We start from the raw sequence: 23,827 nt of genomic DNA on the forward strand, positions 1-23,827 counted from the left end.
CAACAAAATTACACTGGAGCTCAAAAGTAAGCAAGCAGAATGTCTAGGTGCCCCGAACAAGGAAGTCCCACAGTGGTGAGCGGGAGCTGAAGCTCAGCAGCCCTAGTAGGGTCGGTCCTTAAGTTATAGTTTACAGCACTCATGTGGAGAGCGGAGATGGAAACAGTTTAACTTCCTGCACTAAACAACAAAGAAACACAAAACAGGAATGAGGAGTCAAATTTACAAATTAAAGCCAGGAAAGCCAAACCTGGGACACAGGCTAGAAGCAGACCACTTTCTTACTCTAGATAGAAAGAATCACTGGCGACGAACAGGAATGCCCAGCCAGTGCCACGTGTGGAATGTGATTTTGTACCACCTGGTGGTATGGGAACTCTAAGCTGAAAATCAACATAAACAATTTGTCCGGAACTAGTGAAAACCACAGATCTCAATCAGGGGTGAATAAAAAATATACCATGGGAAGATTGCCATAAGCCAGAGAATGCTTTTGATTCCAATGAAAACAGGAGGAGTTCAGACAAAAATTATCAAGAACATATAAAACCTACCATCATGAAGCTGAGCATATGTAACCAATGTAAGAACTGAAATCTGAGGAATTACCTATAATAAAGCAATCTGAAAAGATATTCATGTATGAATAAATAAACACATGACAGAGTCTCACTCTGTTACCCAGGCTGGAGTGCAGTGCCATGATCACAGCTCACTGCAGTTGATAAATTGGAAGGATAAAATTACTCAGAATGAAGTGCAGAGACTAAAAAAAATAGGGAAGTTAAGAGACAGAAGACATAGCAAAGTTTCTAAAATGCCAGGAGAGAATGGAGAAGATGGAAGAGGCAATGCCAGAGGCCTGTAAAAGAAACGAATCCTCAAACCGAAAAAGGAGAAAGAATCCCTAGTAGGAAAAATGAAAATAAATCTGTATTTTGTTATATCACAGACAAAGGGCACACCTTAAAAACTACCAGAGAAAGAGGGTAAGACATCCTACAAAGAAATGCCAAATTAGGCCAGGCACGGTGGCTCACACTTGTAATCCCAGTACTTTGGGAGGCTGAGGAGGACAGATTGCTTTAAGCCCAGGATTTCAAGGCCAGCCTGGGCAATGTGGCAAAACCTTTTCTCTACAAAAAAATACAAAAACTAGCTTGCTGTGGTGGCATGGCCCTGTAGTCCCAGCTACTTTGGAGACTGGGTTGGCAGGATGGCTTGAGCCCAGGAGGCAGAAGTTGCAGTGAGCCAAGTTCGTGCCACTGCATTCCAGCCTGGGTGACAGAGCCAGACCATGTCTCAGGAAAACAAACCACCAACCAACAAACAAAAGCCAAACTAACATCAGGCTTCTCATTAACATCACAATCCTATCCACCAAAAGAAAATGGGGTATCTTCACCATGCAGAGAAAAAAAAAAAAAAACCTGTCAACCTAGAATTCTATACCCAGTTAAACTATCATGTAAGAACTTTTCAGACATACAAAGACTACTAGAATTCATTAGATTCTTGCTATTGATACACTTTTTTTTTTTTTTTGAGATAGGGTCTTGTTCTTTTGTGCAGGCTGGAGTGCAGTGGTGCAACCATAGCTCACTGCAGTCTCAAACTCCTGGGCTCAAGTGATCCTCCCACCTCAGCCTCCCGAGCAGTGGGGACTGCAGGCATGAGTCCACAGGCCGAGCTAATTTTTGTATCATTTTATAGACACAGGGTCTTGCTATGTTGCCCAGATTGGCATGGGTAACATAGCAAGACCCTGGGTTCAAAAGCAATCCTTCTGCCTCAACCTCCCAAAAGTGTTGGGATTATAGAGTGAGCCACTGTGCCTGGTCTTTTTCTTTCTTTTTAATAGAAGTTCAATGGGATTTAAGCAGTGATACATTCAATGAATGTGGGCAAGGAATGGCTTTTAATTCCACAAATATTTACTAAGCACCTATTACATTCCTGCCAACATGCTATGCATTTGAGATACAAAGATATTTATATATACAAAGATTATTCCCCCTACCCTTAAGGGATTTAAAAGTAACAAGCCATTTTAAAAAATACGATTATGTTTATCTTTTTTCTTTTTTGTATAAGACATTTTCCTCTATAACTTATATTCCGGTTCATTTCATTGAAACTGACAAAAACAAGTGTATGTTCTTTAGTAACGAACCATTTCTAAGGAAAATTGACATCTTCAAAAGCTACTTGGTTCAGATGGACAAACACAAAATGCCAGGTGGTCAGGTTGAACCAGGGCTTTATATCAGTAATGTTAAAAGTACTTTCCTTAAAAATATATTTCAAAAAATTGTAACTGGGCCAGGTGCAGTGGCTCATGCCTGTAATCCTAGCACTTTGGGAGGCCAAGGCGGGCGGATCATGAGGTCAGGAGATCGAGACCATCCTGGCCAACATGGTGAAACCCCATCTCTACCAAAAATACAAAAATTGGCTGGGAGTGGTGGTGAGTGCCTGTAATCCCAGCTACTCGGGAGGCTGAGGCAGGAGAATAACTTGAGCCAGGGAGTCAGAGGTTGCAATGAGCCAAGATCACGTCACTGCACTCCAGCCTGGCAACAGAGTGAGACGCCGTCTCAAAAAAAAAAAAAAAAAAAAATTGTACCTTAAAACATTAATGGAAAGAAAAATGTTGTTAAAGTTTGAAAGATATTTGATGCATTTATTTTCCATCACAAAACAAAATGAACACTAAAAGTTCCTAATACAAAGACTCATCATCCTAGCATACCCCCAAGAAATAATCATTCATTACTATGAGATGAGATGATATTGCTTACATGAAGGTAAAGGGAGTAAGCAGAAAGAGAAGGAACTGGGCCAACCAAGAAAATTCCATTCTCATATTTTGCAATTTCTGAAGCCATAGAGAAATCATGCCAAAGAATGGCAATTGTCAATTATTTACTTGTTTACTCTGGGTCTTTATGACCCTGGTAGCATTGCAAAGCTCACATGTATAGAGATACAGTTTTCTTAAATCAGTTTCATAACTTCTTTAGGAAAATTCAGCTTTTGCAACCATAGTTATTAGACATGTGGATCTTTAATTTTTGCCAAACATTCCACATTTTAAAATCTGATTCTTTTAGGCAATAATAAAAGGAAATTTTTTTTTTTTTTTTTTGGAGACGGAGTCTCACTCTGTCTCCTGATCTCAGCTCACTGTAAGCTCCGCCTCCTGGGTTCACGCCATTCTCCTGCCTCAGCCTCCTGAGTAGCTGGGACTACAGGCGCCCGCCACGACGCCCAGCTAATTTTTTTGTATTTTTAGTAGAGACCGGGTTTCACCATGTTAGCCAGGATGGTCTCGATCTCCTGACCTTGTGATCCGCCTGCCTCAGCCTCCCAAAGTGCTGAGATTACAGGTGTGAGCCACCGCGCCTGGCCAGGAAAATCATTCTTATTTAACATGGGCTCAACAGCTATCTTTTATTTTTAAAAATCTATCTAGTTTCATATTTCCATTTTAGCAGGCAACTTTTAACATTTTACTGAAACAAGGCTGTGAAACAAAATAGTTACATTAAAAATAGATTTTAGGAATCAATGTGCCATTTAGGCTTATTCTGAATGAAAGCTCTAAAGGTTACATGTATAAACTACGTATGGGTTGGGGGCAGTGTACTGGATTAGTTTCCTATTGCTGCCATTACAGTATCACAAAATTAGTGGCTTAAAACAATATAAATTCATTATCTCATACTTCTGTAGGTCAGAAGCTTGACATGGGTCTCACTAAGCTAAAGTCAAGATGTTGGCAGGGCTGCATCCCTTTTTGAAGGCTCTGGGATAATGAATTTCTTTGCTTTTCCAGCTCCTGGTGGCTGCCCACAATCCTTGTCTTGTGGTCCCCTTCAAAAGCTAGCAACCCTTCTTCTCTGTTCTTCAGAGTCAATCACCCTCTCACCACAGCCAGGAAAGGGGCTCTGCTTTTAATAACTAACGTGATTAGATTGGGCCCATCCAGATAATCCAGGATCAAAGTGGGTTGATTAACATCCTTAACTGCATACATCCAACTGACCCATCTCAAGGTCAGCTGATTCAACCTAAATTGCATCTACAACCTTAATTTCTTTTCCTGTTTGCTGGGTAATGTAATGTATTCATAGGTTCCAGAAATGAGTCAACAGACATCTTTGAGGGGGACATTAATTGTTTTTCACTGGCAGGGAGAGTGGAGGTCTTAACCTGGGTCCACTGACCCTCCAAATGTTCAGCAGATGGGTTTCAGGGACTTCAGAAAGCGTTATCTATGAATCCCCTGAAGCTGTATTTACACATTTGAGCATGAACACATTTTTTCAAAAAAAAGAGCCCATGGCTTTAATCATGTTCTTAAAGGTGTATGTGGCCAGAAAGAGTTGAAAAACCACTGTTTTAAGCAGCAGTGCCACTGGTACAGTTTTCAAATATTCTTGTTTTTTGAAAAACCATATCTACTTTATAAACATTTTAGTGCTCGTTAGAAAAGTTTGTTTCATTAAAATAGTAGTCAATCTTTCACAATAAATGGTACAAGATAAATAATGCTGCAGTGCAGTTGCTACTGTAGTGACAATTATAACTTACTATAGTAGATTTGGTTCTGGACCACCACCACAAATTTTTTGGTTTCTTAGTACATATAAAAATTATGCTTACACTATATTGTAGTCTATTAAGTGTGCATACATTATGCCACTGCTTTATCAACTAAGTTTATGTAACATTCTAAATTCTTTGTTGCTATTTCAACAATGCTCACAGCATCTTCACTAGGATAGAGTCCATTTTAAGAAACCACTTTCTTTGCTCATCCGTAAGAAGCAATTCCTTACCTATTAAAGTTTTATCATGAGATTGCAGCAGTTCAGTTCCATCTTCAGGCTCCCATTTCTAATTCTTGTTCTCTTGCTGTTTCCACCTCATCTGCAGTTAGTTCCCCCACTAAAGTCTTGAATCTCTCAAAGTCATTCATGAGAGGTGGAATCAACTTCTTCCAAACTTCTGTTAATGTAGATATTCTGACATGCTCCCATGAATCAAAGATGTTTTAAATGGCATCTAAAATGGTGACTCCTTTCCAGAAGCTTAACAACTGACTATGCCCAGGTCCACCAGAGAAATCATTATTGATGCCATTTATAGTCTTACGAAACTTATTTTCTTTCTTTTCAAATTTAATTTTTAGAGATGGGGTCTCACCAAGTGGACCAGGCTGGTCTTGAACTCCTGGTTTCAAGTGATTCTCCCAGGTCAGCCTCCTGAGTAGTTAGAACTACAGGCATGTGCCACTGTGCCTGGCTCTGTATTTCTTAAATAAGAAAGCCAAAATTACTCCTTGATCCATGGTGTTAGCAGGCATGAAAACAACATTCATTTCCTTGTACATCTCCACCTATCTCTTGGGTGACTAGATGCACTGTCAATGAGCAGCAATATTTTGAAAGGAATCTTCTTTTCTGAGTAGCACGTCTCAATAGTGGGCATGAAATATTCAGTAAGCCATGCTGTAAATAGGCGGGCTGTCATCCAGGCTTTGTTGGTCCATTTATAGAGCACAAGTGGAATAGATTTGGCATAATCCTTATGGACCCTAGGATTTTCCAAATGGTAAATTATCACTGGCTTCTACGTAAAGTCCCCAGCTGCACTAGTCCCTAACAAGAGAGTCAGCCTGTCCTTTGAAGCCAGGCACTGACTTCTCCTCTCTAGCTATGAAAATCCTAGATGACATCTTCCAACAGAAGGCTGTTTTGTCTGCATTGAAAAATCTATTGTTTAGTGTAGCCACCTTCATCAGCGATCCTAGTTAGGTCTTCTGGATAACTCGCTGCAGCTTCTACATCAGCACTTGCTGCTTCAACTTTGCAATTTTATGCTATGGAGACAGCTTCTTAGCTTAAATGTCATGAACTAACTTCTGTTAGCTTCAAATGTTTTCTTCTACAGCTTTGTCACCTTTCTCAGCTTTCACAGAATTGAAGTGTGTTAGAGCCTTGCTCTGGATTCGGCTGTGGCTTAAGGGAATATTATGGCTGGTTTGAGCTTTGACCCAGACCACTACAGCTTTCTGCACGTCAGGCATAAGGCTGTTTCACTTTCTTATCGTCTGTGTGTTCACTGAAGTAGCACTTTTAATCTCCTTCCAGAACTTTCCTTTGCATTCACAACCTGGCTGTTAGGCACAGGTGCCCAGTTTTCAGCCTATTTTGGCTTTTGAGATGCCTTTCTAATGAAGCTTCATCATTTCTAGCTTTTGATGTGAGAGATGTAAGACTCTTCCTTTAAAGTTGAACAATGAAAGGCCATTGTAGGATTATTAATTGGCCTAACTTCAATACTGTTGCATTTCAGGGAAGGGGGAGGTCTAAGGAGAGGGAGAGAGGGAAAATGGCTGGCTGGTGGAGCAGTCGGAGCACACACATTTATTAAGTTTGCCATCTTGAATGGGTGCAGTTGGTGCCCAAGACAATTACAACAGGAACATCGAAGATCATGCATGTGATCTGTGGATCACCTTAACAGATATAATAGTAAGGAAAAACTTCAAAATATTGTGAGAATTACCAAAGTGTGACTCAGAGACACACAGTGAACACATGCTGTTGGAAAAATGATGCCAACAGCCTTGTGTGAAGCAGGGTTGTCACAAAACTTTGTAAAAAAGGCATTATCTACAAAGTGCAATCAAACGAAGTACACTAAAACAAGGAACGCCTATATATTAGGATTATAATAAACAAGAAGGCACTTTTGTAGGGAAAAGTTTCTTCTTCAGAGTAGCCAGAATGAGTCCACCCTGGATCTACTAACTTTCCATCATCCTCTATAACTGACTTCTTACGATCACTGGCTTCTTACGGTCAAGTTTTAGGGTTATACTGGTTCACAGCAGAAAAGTTCCTCATCTTCACTTAGACCGACAGTATGAAACATCCAAATGAACTTTGATAATACTCTTTTTCTTCTGAACCAAAAGTGTATTCTGTGTATTTCAAGGCATTAGATCTAAACCAAGTTGCATTATTTTCACTGAAATGATATTTATTGAAAGGCTCAACTAAAAAGTTTAGATTTTTGATATGAAAGGGTAAGTAAAACAAAATCAACTCTTAACAACTTTGCAGACAGCTATCTGTGATGTCAGTATACTTAAAAACATAAGGAAGATTCCTCCCTACCTCACGGGCACATGATTAAATCAGCAGTTTTCTATTTACTCAGCTACATATGGAATAAATCTTCATATAGTAGAAGACTGTACTAGACTTGTTCAGAGAATGTTTAAGAAAAAAGAAACCCTCTATTAATATTCTCCAAGTAAAAAGCAATTTTGGAGGTAAGTTATTAAAGAACGGTAGAGGGCACCTAGGTAGGAAAAGCAAAGGAGTGAAAAAAAGTTGATAGGGAGGAATCGTTCCCATACCCATACACTGTAACAAACGACGCAAAAAAGTCACAATCCAGGAGAGTGAGTTTCAAATGCAATCAAGAACAGCCTCTAGTTCCCATTTCCGCAGGAGAAGTATTCAGTAATCTCTGCATCTTTCTAAATCTCTGGGTGAACTCCTGGAGACACAGCTATAGCTGACAATCTGCAGAGAGAATCTGATTCATTCTCCCCTGCTCATCTGTATACTCCAAGCTGCAGAGAAAGCTTGGGAGGATGGTGCACAGGGAAGCGGAACAGCCTGACCGCTGTCCACAGGAGGCTACGTGGAAGCAGTGAAATCTTTTATTAAGCAAGTGTGGAACGGATCTATCTACTGGGCTGGCTTCTCCAGAATATACCTCATGGAGCAAACAGAACACAGAGCAGTGCATGCTGAACAGCTACACCAACTCTTCCATAACCAGACAATTAGGCTTGATGAGTCAATGAGAAAACTGGAAACAAGGAGGAGATCTTCAAAGCCACTGGAAGGTTCTGATGGCTCTGACCCACTGAGAAGCTAGAGTGGGAGGCTTAATTAAAAATTCTGATTCTAAGGTCAAAAAGGATCTGCCCATCCCAGGACAGCTCTTTGTACACCTTGTTCCTGAGCTTCACAAGACACTCTAAGGTCATCACACAAGGGCACACCGTGTGGCCACAAGCCCTCATATCCACCTGATCATGCCAACTCTGCCACAAAGCAGACAAAACAACAAAAAATTTCAGGATTTTTGCTTAAGTATGAAAATACTCAAAATCACTCAAGGTTTGTGCCTGGAGATAGAAAACATTACTGTAAACGCAGTTTTCCAATACTCAAAAAGAACCTAAGGCAACTATGAGCTATCCCTGAATTGTCTTAACCATCTGCAGAAAAGCCATTTGGTCAGAGGACCCACCACAAAAGAAGAGTCAAATTTTCTGCCTATGTTTAAAAATGATGTTCAAATCTCAAAAAAACAACAGCATTTGAATTCAAATCCAAAACCTTTTCTGCGGAGAGAGGGAGATAGAAGTTTTTAGCCATGGGTCTGCTCTCTTCCTGGAAGGAGCTTATTATATAATCCAGCTAAACTCTTTTTCAATAGTGCTTTGCTTTCTGAGTCAGCCACAAAGGGACAACTTTATACTGGCTGTCCTGAGCTGTTATTTTTATTTTTAATTTTAATTTTTTTTAAAGAATAATGGAAGTATCTCTTCAAATAAACACTTATCAAATTAAATCTGATAGAAGCTGCTTGTGGAAATTCAGCATCACTCACAGGGGTGACTCACTGTCCAGGAAACCCATCTATTTAAAATGATGCGAAGTGGCAGCATTGAGGGGAGCAGGTGAATGCCATGTGCTACAGACAGACACACAGGAACTCCGTCTCCCTGGGGGCTGCTGATCTGATGGCTCTGTGGGAAAGGGCCAAGCGAGACCACAGCAATTATCTTCACCAAAGCTTGCAGATGTGCAGTGGAAAATTTCGCTAATACCCTCAGTCCTCCATGGGAGTGCAGCCCAGGAGTAAATTCCCTTTAATTCCTCCTACAGACAAAGGCTAGAGAGGGATCGAAGCCTTTCCAGAGAGCCGTCTGAGCACTGGGCTCAGCACCATGGCCCTGGCATCCAGGCCCTACTTTGCCACTTACTCTTTCCATTTGGGGAGATTCTGTACCTTTCTGAGGATCATCTTGGGGATAATGAAAGATGTGGAGAATGGGATCTAGGAGATGGGAGATTTGGATCTGGGACTCCTACCAGTCTCTTTCGTATTTAAAATTCACAATTCCACTAGTCTTTGTAGGATCTCCACTAAGTACTAATGGATAGGTCCATCACATCTTGTGGCCTTGACCTCAATTTCAAATCTCTCTAGGTACTAAGTTTTATTTGTATTATCATATTTTATATAAAGACTACCTGAAGACCTCATGAAATAATACTTGTTATATGTGACCTCATATGAAACAATACCTGTTATATTTCGTATCGCTGGCAACAAAGATCACAGAAGAATGGTGCTGGTGAAAAAAAGTTAACCAAAGAAAGCCTTTCCTGGCAGGCACTCGCTGCTGCCTGTGTTTTCCAGTGGCTAGCTGAGGCTCCTCACGTCCCTCCGCCCAGGCCTCCAGCTGGGCCACTTAGGCTGATTTGATTAGAAAGCCACCAAATGGCTCTCCAGTGTCTGGGGAAGAAGATTTCAAGCACGTACCACAAATGACACTGAGACATTACAACTAGTTGTGAGATTTGATGTAATTATTTATTATTAATAATAAAGTGCTAAAATATGTTAAAGAGTCCGCTTTTTTAGTATTAGAGTTAATTCCCTATAATCACATCATCTTTACTCTCTTCTATTCTGATATGCTTTCTTTGGTTACGATTAGAGAAAGTAACGTTTTCACACACAGAAAGGCCGAATGGAAGCATACCCTGCAGAAGTGAATTTAATGATAAGGCAACTGTTTTCATATGGGTCTAAGACAGTAGTTCTGAAGCTTTTTGGTCTTAAAACCTCTTTATACTTTAAAATTGAGAATCTCAAAGAGTTTTTGTCTGCGTGGGTTACATCTACTGAAAATTTGAAGTCTTTATTAACTAATTAAAATAAAAGCCCATTACATGTTAACATAAGGAACTTTTTAAGACAAAAGTAACTGTACTTTCCAAAGCAAAAAACCAAAAAGTTAGTGAGAAGCGTGGCTATGTTTTACATTTTTACAAATGTCTTTAATATTTGGCTTAATAAAAGACAGCTGAATTCTCCTGTTTCTACATTCAAACTGTTGTGACACGTTGTTTTGGATGAAGCTTATGAAGAAAATTGGTCTCATACAGACGTGCAGTTAGAAAAGGGAAAAATATTTTAATAGTCTTTTCAGATAATTATGGATTTTCTTTTTTGACACGATACCAAAACTCAAGGTTAATTTCATTAAAAATCTGAAACCTTTCAGTAAAATGTTTATATTGTTAAAATTCATTGGTGTATCTTGAACTTTGGTAAATCTTTTCCCCATGTGTGATTTTTAATATCATTCACTGGTCATTTAGAAAATACTGATTAATAGAGTTATGCAGATCTTCAAAACATGGACACATTTAATTGTACCACGTTAGAAAATCACTTTTGTTATCATCAGAAAAACAAGTATTGGGAAGATGTCAATGCTATGGTAGTAGACACAAGCTTTGCAGTATTTTAACTTTCACTTGAAAGCTTGAATTTTATCACTGGCAACAAGTACTGCCCATTGTTTTCCTTGAAGTGACATGGTCAATAAGTTCATTTTTTTGAGGAAGTGCCAAATACCCAAGGTCTGAATAACCCGCCTGTCAGTCATTCTTTCAAATGGTGTTCCATAAAAAAGCAGACAGTTCAATGTGCAACTCAAACAATCATTCAAGTGCTTTATGCATACTTCCCATTTCATCATACAGAATACAAAAAAGATGGGCTTGTAAAGGGTTGAGATTTGCTAAAATTAATTTTGCTGCTTCCTCGAAGATATTCATAACAGAAAGTAGTTTTCTTTTCCTGCAACAATGTGGTGGTAAAAAATCCATTAACTACTAGTGATACAGAAGGACTGGGCTCCCATCTAAACTCCACCCTTAAGCCCAGCCTGGATCTGTGGCCCTACGTGGAAACAGCTGACCCCGTTTTTCTACCCAAACGTTGCCTTTTTGGCTTGCCCCTGCCCCTATCCTGGGCCCATAAAAGACTTAGCTGGCAGAGCAACACTAGCAGCTGAGCGGCAAGCAGGGAAGCAACTGGGCATCGGAGACTACGGACAGATGCAGCTAACTTCAGCCGGTGCAGCTTGGAGAGGGGCCTGGTCGGAGACAGCCAGGCTTCAGGAGAAAGATCACCTTCCCATCCCCTTTCCAGCCTCCCTGTCTGCTCAGAGCCTCTCAGTGCTCAACAAAGTCTTCCGCATGCATCACCTTTCAAACAGTTCATATGACCTGATTCTTCCTGGACACCGGTCAAGAACCCAAGTGCCAAGAGGGCAGGGGCTGCCACCCTGACCCTCCACTGAGCTGGGTGGCACTTAGCTGTCCCCGGATGGCAGAGCTTAAAGAGCGCTGGTTCTTTAATATGCTTGGATGCTGCTGCAGGGCCTGCACAGAGCCGGCTCCCACCAGAGAGGAGCGACTCGTAGGCTGCAGCGTTTGTTCGCTCCTGTTCCCATACCTGCTTGCTCGCTTGTACACTCCCTCCTACAAGGAGTGGCCAGCGGCGGGCTGAGTGAAATGAGGCACTCCAGCTCCCGCCCGCGAAGGGGGTCAAGGGAGCTATCTTGTCTCACTGCTACAATTAAGGGCCACTGCCTGTTCATACTAATCTGCCAGCAGGCTCCCCAACATTGCTTTTGAATCATTAGTACAAATGTCAACAAGTGAAAAGGTGGACCCCCCTGAGTCTTGGGGCTATCTTAGGGTCCACGGACCACACTTTGACAACTGTCAGTCTCTAATAAACTGGAATGTCTTCATTCACACATACTTGATACCTCCATGTTGGCAAGTTTGACCATGATAATCATGAGTAGGTCTGGGCTTCACCCAGCTTTATATCCACACACATGAAATGGTCCCCCACCTGTTCAGTGAAAATAGAATAGTCTTTGTCTAGAATAATCATTACATCAACCTGCTCCAGCCTGGCTCCTGGCCTTCTTCACTGTGGAATGGTTAGGTATTTGGCATATCTTGAAAATTAACCTGTCAGAGTATAAAGCCTAACATCTCAGTCTGTTCAGATCAGTTTAACATTTATTGATTATTGCCCTAAATGAAAGGCTCTTCATGACTTTTTCTTAACCCCCTATGTACCTTACTGCTCTCTGTGGTCCAATGTAAGTCTGCCTGGTCAGTGCAGTCTTCTCACTAGCTGCCAAACACATCATCACATTTCTGGCTCCAGATTTCCTCAGAACCTAGTTCCTTGCCCAACACCGTCCTACCTATGCTCGAAGGTGCAGCTTCACAAGACTTCCCTTGCATACTCTTTTCTTGCATTATTGCTTTGATTTCTCATTTGGCAGCTTTATTATAAAATGGAATGTACCTTGATTTAAGATTTTATGTCATCTCATACAACATACCAAACCAAATAATGCTGCACATAGGCCAAAGATCCTCATTTCACCCATCAGAGAAATATAATGAAATCTAGGGGATCTCTTTGAATAGGTAGGGCCCCCTGTACTGTTTGAAATTATTTTGATTGTTTAGGTCTTATCTATTTAACTAGATCACACTCCTGTAATCCAGAGAGCAACCATGTATTTTTATTGTACTAAGTCCTGAGTCATGCCCTATAGGCTCTCAATAAATGCTTGCTGGATGACTATAAACTTACACAAATATGACTGTGATACTGTGAAACAGACATTTGGTCTCTGTCCCGGTTTCCTGGCATACAGCTCCTAAAATCCTTGAAATACAGTGATGTGCTTTTCTATGCTAATGAGTTGGCTGGTGGCTGGCAGCCCCCTAGGGAGCTTCAGGATGGGGCTGGTCACCTGAAAGATCAAGGCAGGGTCAGAGGGTTGGGACTGTCAGCCCCACCCCCAACCTCCAGAGAAGGAACAGGGGCTGATGGTTAAGCTGATCACCAGTGGCTTAACCATCATAACCATTACATAGGTACGACTGACTGAATCAACCATACCTATGTAACGAAGCCTCCATAAAAACCCCAAAGTACTGGATTTTGAGAACATCTGGATAGCTGAGAAGGTGGACATTCTCAGAGGGCGGAGAACTCAGGACTGAGTGTGGAAGCTCTGCACCTCTTCCCATACCTCACCCTACGCAGCTCTTCATCTCTAGCCTAATAAAATGGTAACCCTAAGTATTTCCTTGAGTTCTGTGAGCTGCTCTGGCAAATTAAACAAGCCCCGGGAGGGGACTGTGGGAACCCTGATTTATAGCTGCTTGGTTAGAAGCACAGGTAAAACAAACTGGGTCTTTTGAGTGACAAGCTGCGGGCAGTCTTGTGGGACTGAGTGTTCAACCTGTTGGATCTGATACTGTATCCAGGCAGATAGTACTGGAACGGAATCGGAGGATACCCAGCTGGCATCTGCTACAGAATTGACTGCTCGCTGGTGTAAGGGAGAATCCCCCACAGAGCTGGTCACAGAAATCTTGTGTGTTGATTGTTGTGAGGTGAGAACAGAGGAGTAACAGGGTTATTTTTCCCCCCACTCAACGACAAAGAAAACTTAATTTCTGGAGGACATTTGCCAAACAAGTTCTCTAAACAAGATAAAAAGTCCTTGCTGTTAAGGCATTCAATTATTTCACCTGCAACAAAATAGCCTTACATAGCAAATGAAATAGTGGGATATGGTTTTCCAATCCACTCTGAAGCAGGTAATGCTAGTCATGAGACTTGTTTATAGATTAACTGAAATTTGACTGATACTAAGTAATGTGGCTAAAAAGATGGCTGACATCTCTAAAATAAAACATCAACTTACCATCTTGCTGTAAAAACTGTGAGAGCAGATCCTAGTTATATTAAAGGTGTATTATCTTCATCAGATAATTTGCAAAATATCACAAATTCCAGTTCAGACATATTTGTCTTATCTAATGCCAACTCACCACAAAAGAGTTATGCTCATACTAACAAATTAGAATAATTATTCACATTTTCATTTATAGAACCTCTTTGAGAAGGAAAATGTCTCCGGGGCACATCAAAGACCTTTGCGGCAGCCCCTCCCATCACAGGCCCTGAGGCCCAGGAAGAAAAAAATGGTTTCATAGAAAAATGGTAGAGGCTTGGTACCCTGTGTCCTAGCCACTCTAGCCACAGCTAAAAGGGGCCAAGGTACAGCTTGTGCCATGGCTTCAGAGGGTGCAAGTCCCAAGCCTTGGCAGCTTCCATGTGGTGTTGAGCCTGTGGGTGCAAAGAAGTCAAGAACTGAGGTTTGGGAACCTCCACCTAGATTTTAGAGGATGGATGGAAACCCTTGGATGTCCAGGCAGACATTTGCTGCAGGGGTGGGGCTCTCATGGAGAACCTCTGCTAGGGCAGTGCAGAACGGAAATGTGGGGTTGGAGCCCCCACACAGAGTTCCCAATAGGGCACTGCCTAGTGGAGCTGTGAGAAGAGGGCCACCATCCTCCAGGCCCCAGAATGGTAGATCCACTGACAGCATCCATTGTGCACCTGGAAAAGCCACAGCCACTCAATGCCAGCCCATGGAAGCAGTCATGAGAGAGGCTGTACCCTGCAAAGCCACAGGGGCAGAGCTGCTCAAGACGATGGGAACCCACCTCTTGTATCAGTGTGACCTGGATGTTGAGACATGGAGTCCTAGGAGATCATTTTGGAGCTTTAAGATTTGACTGCCCCACTGGATTCTGGACTTGCATGGGGCCTTTAGCACCTTCGTTTTGGCCAACTTTCTCCCATTTGGAATGCGTGTATTTATCCAATTCCTGACCATCCATTGTATCTAGAAACTAACTAACTTGCTTTTCATTTTACAGGCTCATAGGCAGAAAGGACTTGCCTTGTCTCAAATGAGTCTTTGGACTGTGGACATCTGAGTTAATGCTGGAATGAGTTAAGACTTTGGAGGACTGTTGGGAAGGCATGATTGGTTTTCAAATGTGAGAACATGGGATTTGTTTCAAATGTGAGAACATGGGAGGGGCCAGAGGCAGAATGATAGGGTTTGGCTGTGTCCCCACCCAAATCTCATCTTGAATTGTAGCTCCCATAATTCTCCTGTGTTGTGGGAAGGACCCAGTGGGAGGTAATTGAATCACAGGGGTGGTTTCTCTCATACTGTTCTCATGGTAGTGAGTAAGTCTCACGAGATGTGATGGTTTAATAAGGGGTTGTCCCTTCCTCTTGGCTCTCATTTTTCTTTTTGCCTGCTGCCATGTAAGGCATGACTTTCACCTTCCACCATGATTGTGAGGCCTCCCAGTCATGTGGAACTGTGAGTCCATTAAATCTTTTTCTTTATAAATTACCCAGTCTCTGGTATGTCTTTATCAGCAATGTGAAAACGGACTAATACACCCGACAAAAGGAGAGAGATAAGGCTGGGCATGGTGGCTTATGCCTGTAATCCCAGCACTTTGGGAGGCCGAGGTGGGTGGATCACTTGAGTCGGGAGTTTGAGACCAGTCTCAGCAATATGGCAAAACCCCTTCTCTACTAAAAATACAAAAATCAGCCAGTTGTGCTGATATGTGCCTGTAGTCCCAGCTACTCAGGAGGCTGAGGCAGGAGAATCACTAGAATTTAGGAGGCAGAGGTTGCAGTGAGCAGAGATTGCATCACTGCACACTGGCCTGGGTGACAGCAAGACTCTTGTCTCAAAATAAATAAATCAATAAATACTATAGGAGAGAGAGATATATGAAGACAATTACACTTCCCTAGCCTCAGAATAGATTTGTTTGAGGAAATGAGTTCTTGAGTTGCAACAGTCATCTGGCAACATGAGGCAAAAGACCTAAGGACTGAAAGTTAATTTACTAAAGATAGCGGGGCAGAAAATGAAAGAGCCTGAATCCCTGTGGTGTCACGGGGCGGTCACACTGGAAAACACCTCCTTCCTAGTGTCACGGGGCTGTCACACCGGAAAACACCCCCTTCCTAGTGTCACGGGGCGGTCACACTGGAAAACACCTCCTTCCAGACCTGTTGTTATTTGAATTAGTTTAGTGACTTACTATATAGCCCAATGTTTGATGGTTATTCTATTTCCTGCACTCAAAAGCATCTTGTACATATTCACCTAGTATTGCATAATACAATGAGGTAACTGCTATAGCAGATAAACACACACAAGTAAAGAGAAGAATGAGGAAAAATTTATATTGCTTTGGAGAAGAGTTGGGGGAGAGCTGTCACAGATGATACAAGGGGTAGGAGTTCAATCAGCAGACACAGGTGACAAAGAATTTTAAACAAGGAACCAGAGAAGCAAATAGCAGGTTATTGTAGAGACTTATTTACACATCACCCCATTGGTAAGCAATAATCATAATTACAATAATAAAAAATTACATTTTTTGAGTAATTTCAATGCTTTTCTTGCAAGGTGTTGAATGTGTTTTGCACACATCAGCTCATCAGTTACATTAGTCCATGAATCCTGGTATCATCATTGTGCAAAAAGATGCTACAGCTTCTTGTAGCCTCCAGCTAGCAGGGGAATAGGTCTCTATGTTTATAGTTTAAAAACTGGATTCTCCTTCCGCTAAGTAGCAGGTATTTTCTATTCAAATGACATATTATCTTCTGAATCAGAAAGCTATCTAAAACCAATCCTACTTTTAGGTGTAGAAACACAAAAGCCTTTTTCATGTCAATACCAGTCACATAATTTCATACACACACACACACACACACACACACACACACACACACATTAAAATCTTGATATCTACTAAAATTATTTGAAAGGGTAACTTTCTGATACAAATGCCATAAAATTAATGTCTAGCTACAAAAAGAGAAACGATTAAGACCATGAACTATCCCACCCAGTAAGAGTTACATGCTGAAACCGTAAACCTTGCTTACTGGACTACTTTGTAAACCAGCCATTTGTGAACAATTACTTTAAATCATCATGCCATTCATTATCCTGAAAAACAGGATAATGGAATGCTCTATCTCCCCAAAGTCTGCTCACTGTAAACAGTCCATCCCTCCTAGCTGACTCCAAAAGCTGTATAAACATACTGCAATCAAACCCACCGTAGCTCACAGAAATCCTTTCTTTAAGTAATCTACAGAATGCCAATCTAATACAAATACAAGAAAGAGAAGTTCTTACTAACACAATATTTTGTATTTACAGTATTCTGAACAGTGCTTAAACCTGCACTGGTTATATAAAAGACACTTCCCCACGCTACCTCCCGCCCCGGGCTGACAGCACGCTTAGTTCTCTCATTTACACCACACTGCAATAACATAAAGAGGGGCTTACTATTAATCCAGGTTTTACTACAAAGCGACCCGTTATTTCTCTGTCAAACACTCACAAGAGTGCCAAGTGTCTGTCATCCAATTCAAGGGATTAAGTCTTCTTTTATAGTCTGATACTTGTACCAATTTATAAAAATACAGATATAGTTTCTTAGAGTTGGTCACAGTCGATATTTTGGCTTGGATTCAGGCAGCAGAGGTTGACTATGACAGCTGGCAGGAAACTGAGGGGAGAATACATCCTCCCCCTTCAGTCACCACATCTCAGTTGCCATAGTGATTAATCCTTAATTGAAGGCTGTCTTTGTACATTTCTTTTCAGAAAATTTTATGCAAACTTAAGTTGAAAACGTGCAGTTGACTGAGAAAAGGGGGCATCACATCACAAACAGGTACAGTTCAGCTCCACGACATACTTCCACACAGCAAAATAACAGACGAACTCTAGAGTACATTCTACTCCTTTTTAAGATCCATGGTTGAATTTGAAGAGTAGATTCACAGTTTTTGTCATTTTGGTTATTAATAATTACTGTACATCAAATAATTACTATACATGAAAAACTCTGAAAGACCATAGGATCTTATCTAGCATTATGGTGTTTATTACTTCTCTTTTAGAAGTTTTCATTTTAGTATATTCCCTTGCAATCTAGTTAAAGGTTCTGATTCAGACTCTACGGTACTCGTTTGAAGCTGGAATCCTGGTATACTGTGGCAACTGTTACTTGTGTACTGATTTCACAAAACACATAGGATTTATTTTCTTACTGAGACAACATGTCTGCAACTGGCTACAGACACACATGCATGCACACACAATCTTTTCAAACACAAGTAAAGTTCTTTAATAAAACTTTGATGACAGACATGAAGCACTCAGAGGAATTACCAGTCACCGAAAAGATTCTAGACTGAGCCCCAGATGAAAGATACTGTACTATCGCTGGGAGGTCTGAGCTTTTTGGAGACTTCAGGATCAAGAAGTTTGCAGGTATTTTCTAACACTATGATTGAGTCTCTTTTGTTCTTGCTTCATTTCCCTTTCCCTTTGTTTATTCTCTTTTCTTCTCGTAACTTTTTTTTTCAAAACTGTAAATTCACTATTGCCACCCACTGCCACACCAGCTGCAAAACCTCTGAGTAACGTACGTCTCTCTAGCCAAAGATGATGAGTGTGTTTCAATGATTTCCTCATTAAAGGTGTTGAAGTAATAATGACGCGATATGATGAAATCAGTGATTGGGAACTTTTCTTCTCAGAAATTCTGTGAGACAGCTTTGAAATGTTAGAATGAAATTTTGCTGTATCAATTACTGACTGAAGTCAGCCACTGAAATAAGTGTTTCTGTAGACTGTGCTTGGGCTGCTAGCAAGGGCGCCATGGGAATGGACCTCCCATTTAGTGGCTTTAAAACTTCACCACAATGTAGTCATTAAACAACTAATTTCTTTATCTTCTCTGAAAAGGTTTACTAAGTTGGTGTATGTGTGATGAGGGAGATAGACAGCCTCGAAGGGTATATTATAACACCCAGGGAGTAGGTATTCCAATTTGTTTCCTAGCAAGAGATGCCCCTCCCTCTGAAAATCACTGTAAACAGACAAGGTTTCTAACGAGATTGTGTTGTCCACCTCAAAAATATTTGGACTGTAAGAGCTCACAGGCAAACTGTGTTTCCAGCATTTTATTTTTATAACTTTGCTTAAGAAGCAGGTTGCTTCTTAGGTCAATTGTTGGAGAAATTATATGCTTGTAAATTTCTTCTCTAATAAATATTTAGATAAGCTAATGACCAGTATCCAGTTATTTCATTAACATCCACTACAGCGGTTTGCCAAATTATCTGACATTTCACATTAAAATTTGTTTGTATGTAGAAGGAGAAGGTTTTTAAAAAGGGCACAGTTAAAAAAAAATCCTAATAAAAAATTAGCTATCTGTTTAAAAGATTCTGACATACTCTTTATCCTAACAAAGCAAGTTTCTGGAAAACCCAACATAATTCGGCCTGCCTTTTTCAGACGGCACATACAAGGCAATCAAACTGCAGAAATGCTGTTTAAAGTGTTGGTTGAGAGATGGTACATTCCTGTATCAAATGAGAAGACGAGTATAAAAAGCAGCATATTTGGGTCATGAAAGAATGCTTTCACAAGTTGTAGTTTGGCATTGGGCCTATGGACTACATTGAAAAAGGCTACAAAGGATAGCCTTTCAAAGTCCGTTATTAGATTTATTCTAGGGCTATTATAAGACAACTGGCTGTTTACTATATCGTTCTGTGGTCCCCAAAAAACCCCAAGTGACAAATTTCCTTCAAAGTGAGTGCTAGGAAAAGCTTTGCTTCTCCTAGAACCAGTGCTTTTTTGTTTTTTTTTCTTCCTTAAGGACAAACATTTCACTCAGCCTTTCTCAGCACGGTGTTGTGGCATTTTGGGCAGAACAATTCTTTGCATGTGGGAGTGCCTCCCCATTGCCCCCTCAACCCAGTCCTCTGTCCAGGACAGTCATTTGGAATCCCTGGCTTCCAGACATTAATGCCAGTTAGACACTCAGTCATTGTGACCACCCAAACTGCCCACACACATTTCCACATGCACTAGTTGAGGTATCACTAAATAGACAGCTTACCTCCTTTGTTTTTTCTACCAGAAAACTCAATCAAATTAGCAATATCTTTTTTAACACTATACAATATCTGGGTAGAACATGTTATGTCCTATGCATTTGTATTCTAACTTTCTCCCCGTCTTAAACTTCCACTTTAATTTATATTTTCTCTGGTCCTGAATTTCATTTTGTACTCTGGTTTTATTGTTAAGCTAATTTGATTCCTTTGTCAAACCAGTGAGGTACAAATAAATTAATTCCCTTGATAGTTCAGAGGAATTCTACCCCCACCTTCATTCTTAAAAGTAAAATAGCACTAGGGTGAAGCAAAATATTGGTATTATATACAGTATGCATTCTGAACTCCTGCCCATAAAGTGACAGTAAAATTACTCCTGAGGCACTTAGCTCTTAGAAAATAATAAGCCAAACAGAAGAAAATATTTTGTAAAAACCTTTGAAGAAAGTGACTATGCATAAACAAAAATATCACAACAGCAATTTGAAGTGGGAAGAGCCCATAGGAAGTATTTATGACTTTTAACAGTATAAAAAATCCTTTTGCTAAAAATATAAATTCTATATGAAACAAGTTATCTGTGTGTGTCTTGATTTTAGGTGAAAAATTGTGGAGCAATCTAATCACATACTTTCCTTTTTCCATATGAGCAGAAATGGTTTTGGTTCTGATTGAACTACATGATTCCCTCACACTCCTTTTCATTTTGGGGGTACTGGACAATTTTTATTGAGGAAAACTATTAAGCAACTCAACATTACTAGGTATTTGGGTGTAAATTTGTTGTTTAATCTAAAGCATCTTCAATGACTACAGCTCCCAAATGTTTTGATTTTTACACTTATTTGTATGTCCCTTACAGTTTTTGTAGCTATTTTTGAGGGAGTACTTAGAGAAAATACTATTGAGTAACTTCTGTGAAAAATGAGGTAACTAAAGATGATACTATCCTATATTTTTCTTACCTTAGAACTGCAAACAGCTATGTTAGCAGGCAGCTGGGAAAACTGCTTCAACTCAAATACATCATGTGCTGCCCATCGGCTCATGTGATTTTCAGCTTTGCTCGATCCAATCACATTCTGATTTGAGTGAATATAAGCCACTTCCTGAACGCCATCTAGGAGGTAATTTACATTTTTTAAGTGATGTATCAGTATACAGCAGTATGGTTCCACAAAAACACATTATTCTTATTTTTAATACTCAAGAGAAACATCAACACCACAATACTCTTTAGGAAAAATATTGAAAAGAGAGAGAGTTCAAATATGTTAGTATAGGTTACCTTGGAAATGCCTCTTCCTTCTCATCAATGTGAGATGAGAACTACTGATAGTAGGTAACAATCTTTAAACTTGAAATGGAGGTTTTGGCCAAGAGAAAAGTCATGGCTGAAGAAGGTCCTCTCTATGAATTTTATTGTTAATTAAAAAAAAAAAGTTGTTCACTAATTTAAAGAATGAAACCAACCTTCTCTGTTCCTTTAAACATGTACTTGATTACACTGATGGAATGGGAGCATGGGGTTTATGACCAGGGAGTTTCGTTTGATTGGCTTTGCTCAGTTTTATTGTTTGTATTTTGTCTTTTTTGTACATATGCCCAGAGAATGTCAAGATGAGAGCTTTTTAGGAAATGAAAAAAATTAACTCATGGCTTTTATCTGAAAGAGGTTTAAAAAATAGCTATGATTTTTATTGCTTTGCTTCTAGGCACCTATAATTCATTTTTGAATTGTGATCATAAAAGAGAAGGCCAGAACCAAGGCCTATAAATGCTCCCTCCAACAGCTCTGGCAATGAACCTCAGGTATGACCTTCAACACTTGTGCTGTTTCAGTACTGAACCTCTCCAACCAGAAATTGCCAATCATGCAAACATAAAACGTTAAATAATATGATGAGACAGTAACTAGCGTAACATTCTCCTTAAACTTCAAAATACCAGGTACTATATATGGCACATAGTTTCAAAACCTTCACAGCAGAAAATTTACTCAGATGTTTCTTAATTTTGATGACACATGTTATCCATTGTTCAAAATAGCATTAGTTCTAAACTAACTACTGACACCTTTTGCACAGTAAAAAACAAACAAACAAACAAAAAACTGAGCTGATTTAAAAAAGTTTATGCAATAATTCCTCAAACCTAAAATCTAACTGTAGCACACAAACCAAAGGATAATTCAGTACTTATTTACAATAATACCAAAATATATATAATAATGAACTCTTAAATGAGAATGCTAATAGCCACAAAGAAGGCCTGATTTGTACATAAATCAAATACAACAATTAAGATTTCTATAGCAAAATATCCTTGCTTGTATCTCAGCTTCTTTCACATAATTTTTGGGGGAATAAGTCAGATATTTGTGAAGGCAATGCCTTAAAATCACCATACAGATTCTGGGCAGAGGGTGGTAACAAGAGAAGCAGGAGAATCTCTGAATCTGTACACAGAAACAGACAGCAATCAGACGGCAAAACCAAAAGCCCACGGACATTTACATCAAAATTAGGTAATAAGATACCCTCATGACACCTAAAGTACAAGCAGGTGGGAAAAATCTCCACTAGCTATGAACTCTGCACGGTTTCAGTATCTGTGTGAAAGGAGGAGGAAGCAACAGGGCGCCTGACAGACCTAAAAACAGGAGACCCCAGAACTGCCAACAGGTATTCATTGGAAAGCACAAGGGGCCAGCTGGGGAACAGCAGCTGAATCTGGGAAAGTTTCCTGCTCTCCAATGCTGAGAGGGTGCAGGGGGGACACAGTAAGAAGGCCTGGAGGGGCTAAAGCAGGCCAACTGCTAGAACTCCCAAAACTGACCCACCAGGGCCCCCACCCAGGTCAGGGCCCAACAAAGAGGAAAAACTGCTGGGGGAGAATCAAAATAAGTAGGATAGGAAGAACAAGGATGAGGGAAAGAAAAGATCTAGGGCAAAGCAAGGGAGAGTGAGAGGAAGGTCCAACACAGTGCAGCACTCTACATGGAAATAACATATGGATCTCTGTGAAGTGAGAAAAGATTTTCTAAGCTCTGCTTCATTTGTAAAATTTAGAGTAAGTAATTTCATATAAAAATGACCAAGGGAAAAGCAGCACGGTCAAATCTCACAAAAATTACTGTGAGAAAAAAGAGAACAAGCAGAATAATATCCCTCCAATGAAAACGTGCTAGAAAGATGTGCTCACAAAACAGAAAAAGACATTAATCAACAACGTAAATCAGAATTAGAGGAACCCAGCAATGAGTGATAAGAACTTAGGAAAGACTTAAAATTTTTTTTTTTAATTTCAAAAATGAAGACTAAACTAGAAGGAACATAAGTGGGAATAAACACAACAGATAAGCCTTAAGAGAAACAAACAACATTTTAAAAAAGCAAAATGAAATGAACAGATCAAAAAGATGAGAGAATGTGACAAAAACTGAAGATAGGCAAAGAAGACTGAACATCTGAATAATAGGAGTCCCTGAAGAAGAAAGCCAAAGCAAAGGAATAGAAAAAGTAACCAAAAACACTAGTACAAGCAAGTCTTTCCCAAAATAATATTTAAGTGAAAACAACACTGTGTATATGAGAATATGGACCCAGGATAACCAACATCAAAACACAATCTAGTAAAATTATTGGGCAATAATGAAAAGAAAAAAAATCCCCTGGGCACCTACGGAGAAGGAAAAAAAAAGAACATATAATACCACACTTTATGCCAAAAGAAAACAAAGCTACATATTTAAGACGGCTCACATTTGTGAGCC

At 40.1% G+C, this 23,827-nt stretch overlaps 1 protein-coding gene across 1 annotated transcript in view; it reads right to left on the reverse strand.

Annotated features, from left to right (window-relative positions):
- ERCC6L2 (ERCC excision repair 6 like 2) overlaps positions 1 to 23,827 on the reverse strand; it is a 191,260-nt gene that overhangs the window by 8,940 nt on the left and 158,493 nt on the right. Inside the window, exon 21 of the mRNA XM_025360047.1 lies at positions 21,018 to 21,172. Coding sequence (XP_025215832.1) covers positions 21,018 to 21,172 — 155 coding nt within the window. The remainder of the gene's footprint in view (positions 1 to 21,017; positions 21,173 to 23,827) is intronic.

Source organism: Theropithecus gelada, chromosome 15, assembly GCF_003255815.1.
Source record: "Theropithecus gelada isolate Dixy chromosome 15, Tgel_1.0, whole genome shotgun sequence".
NCBI classification, from domain to species: Eukaryota; Metazoa; Chordata; class Mammalia; order Primates; family Cercopithecidae; genus Theropithecus; species Theropithecus gelada.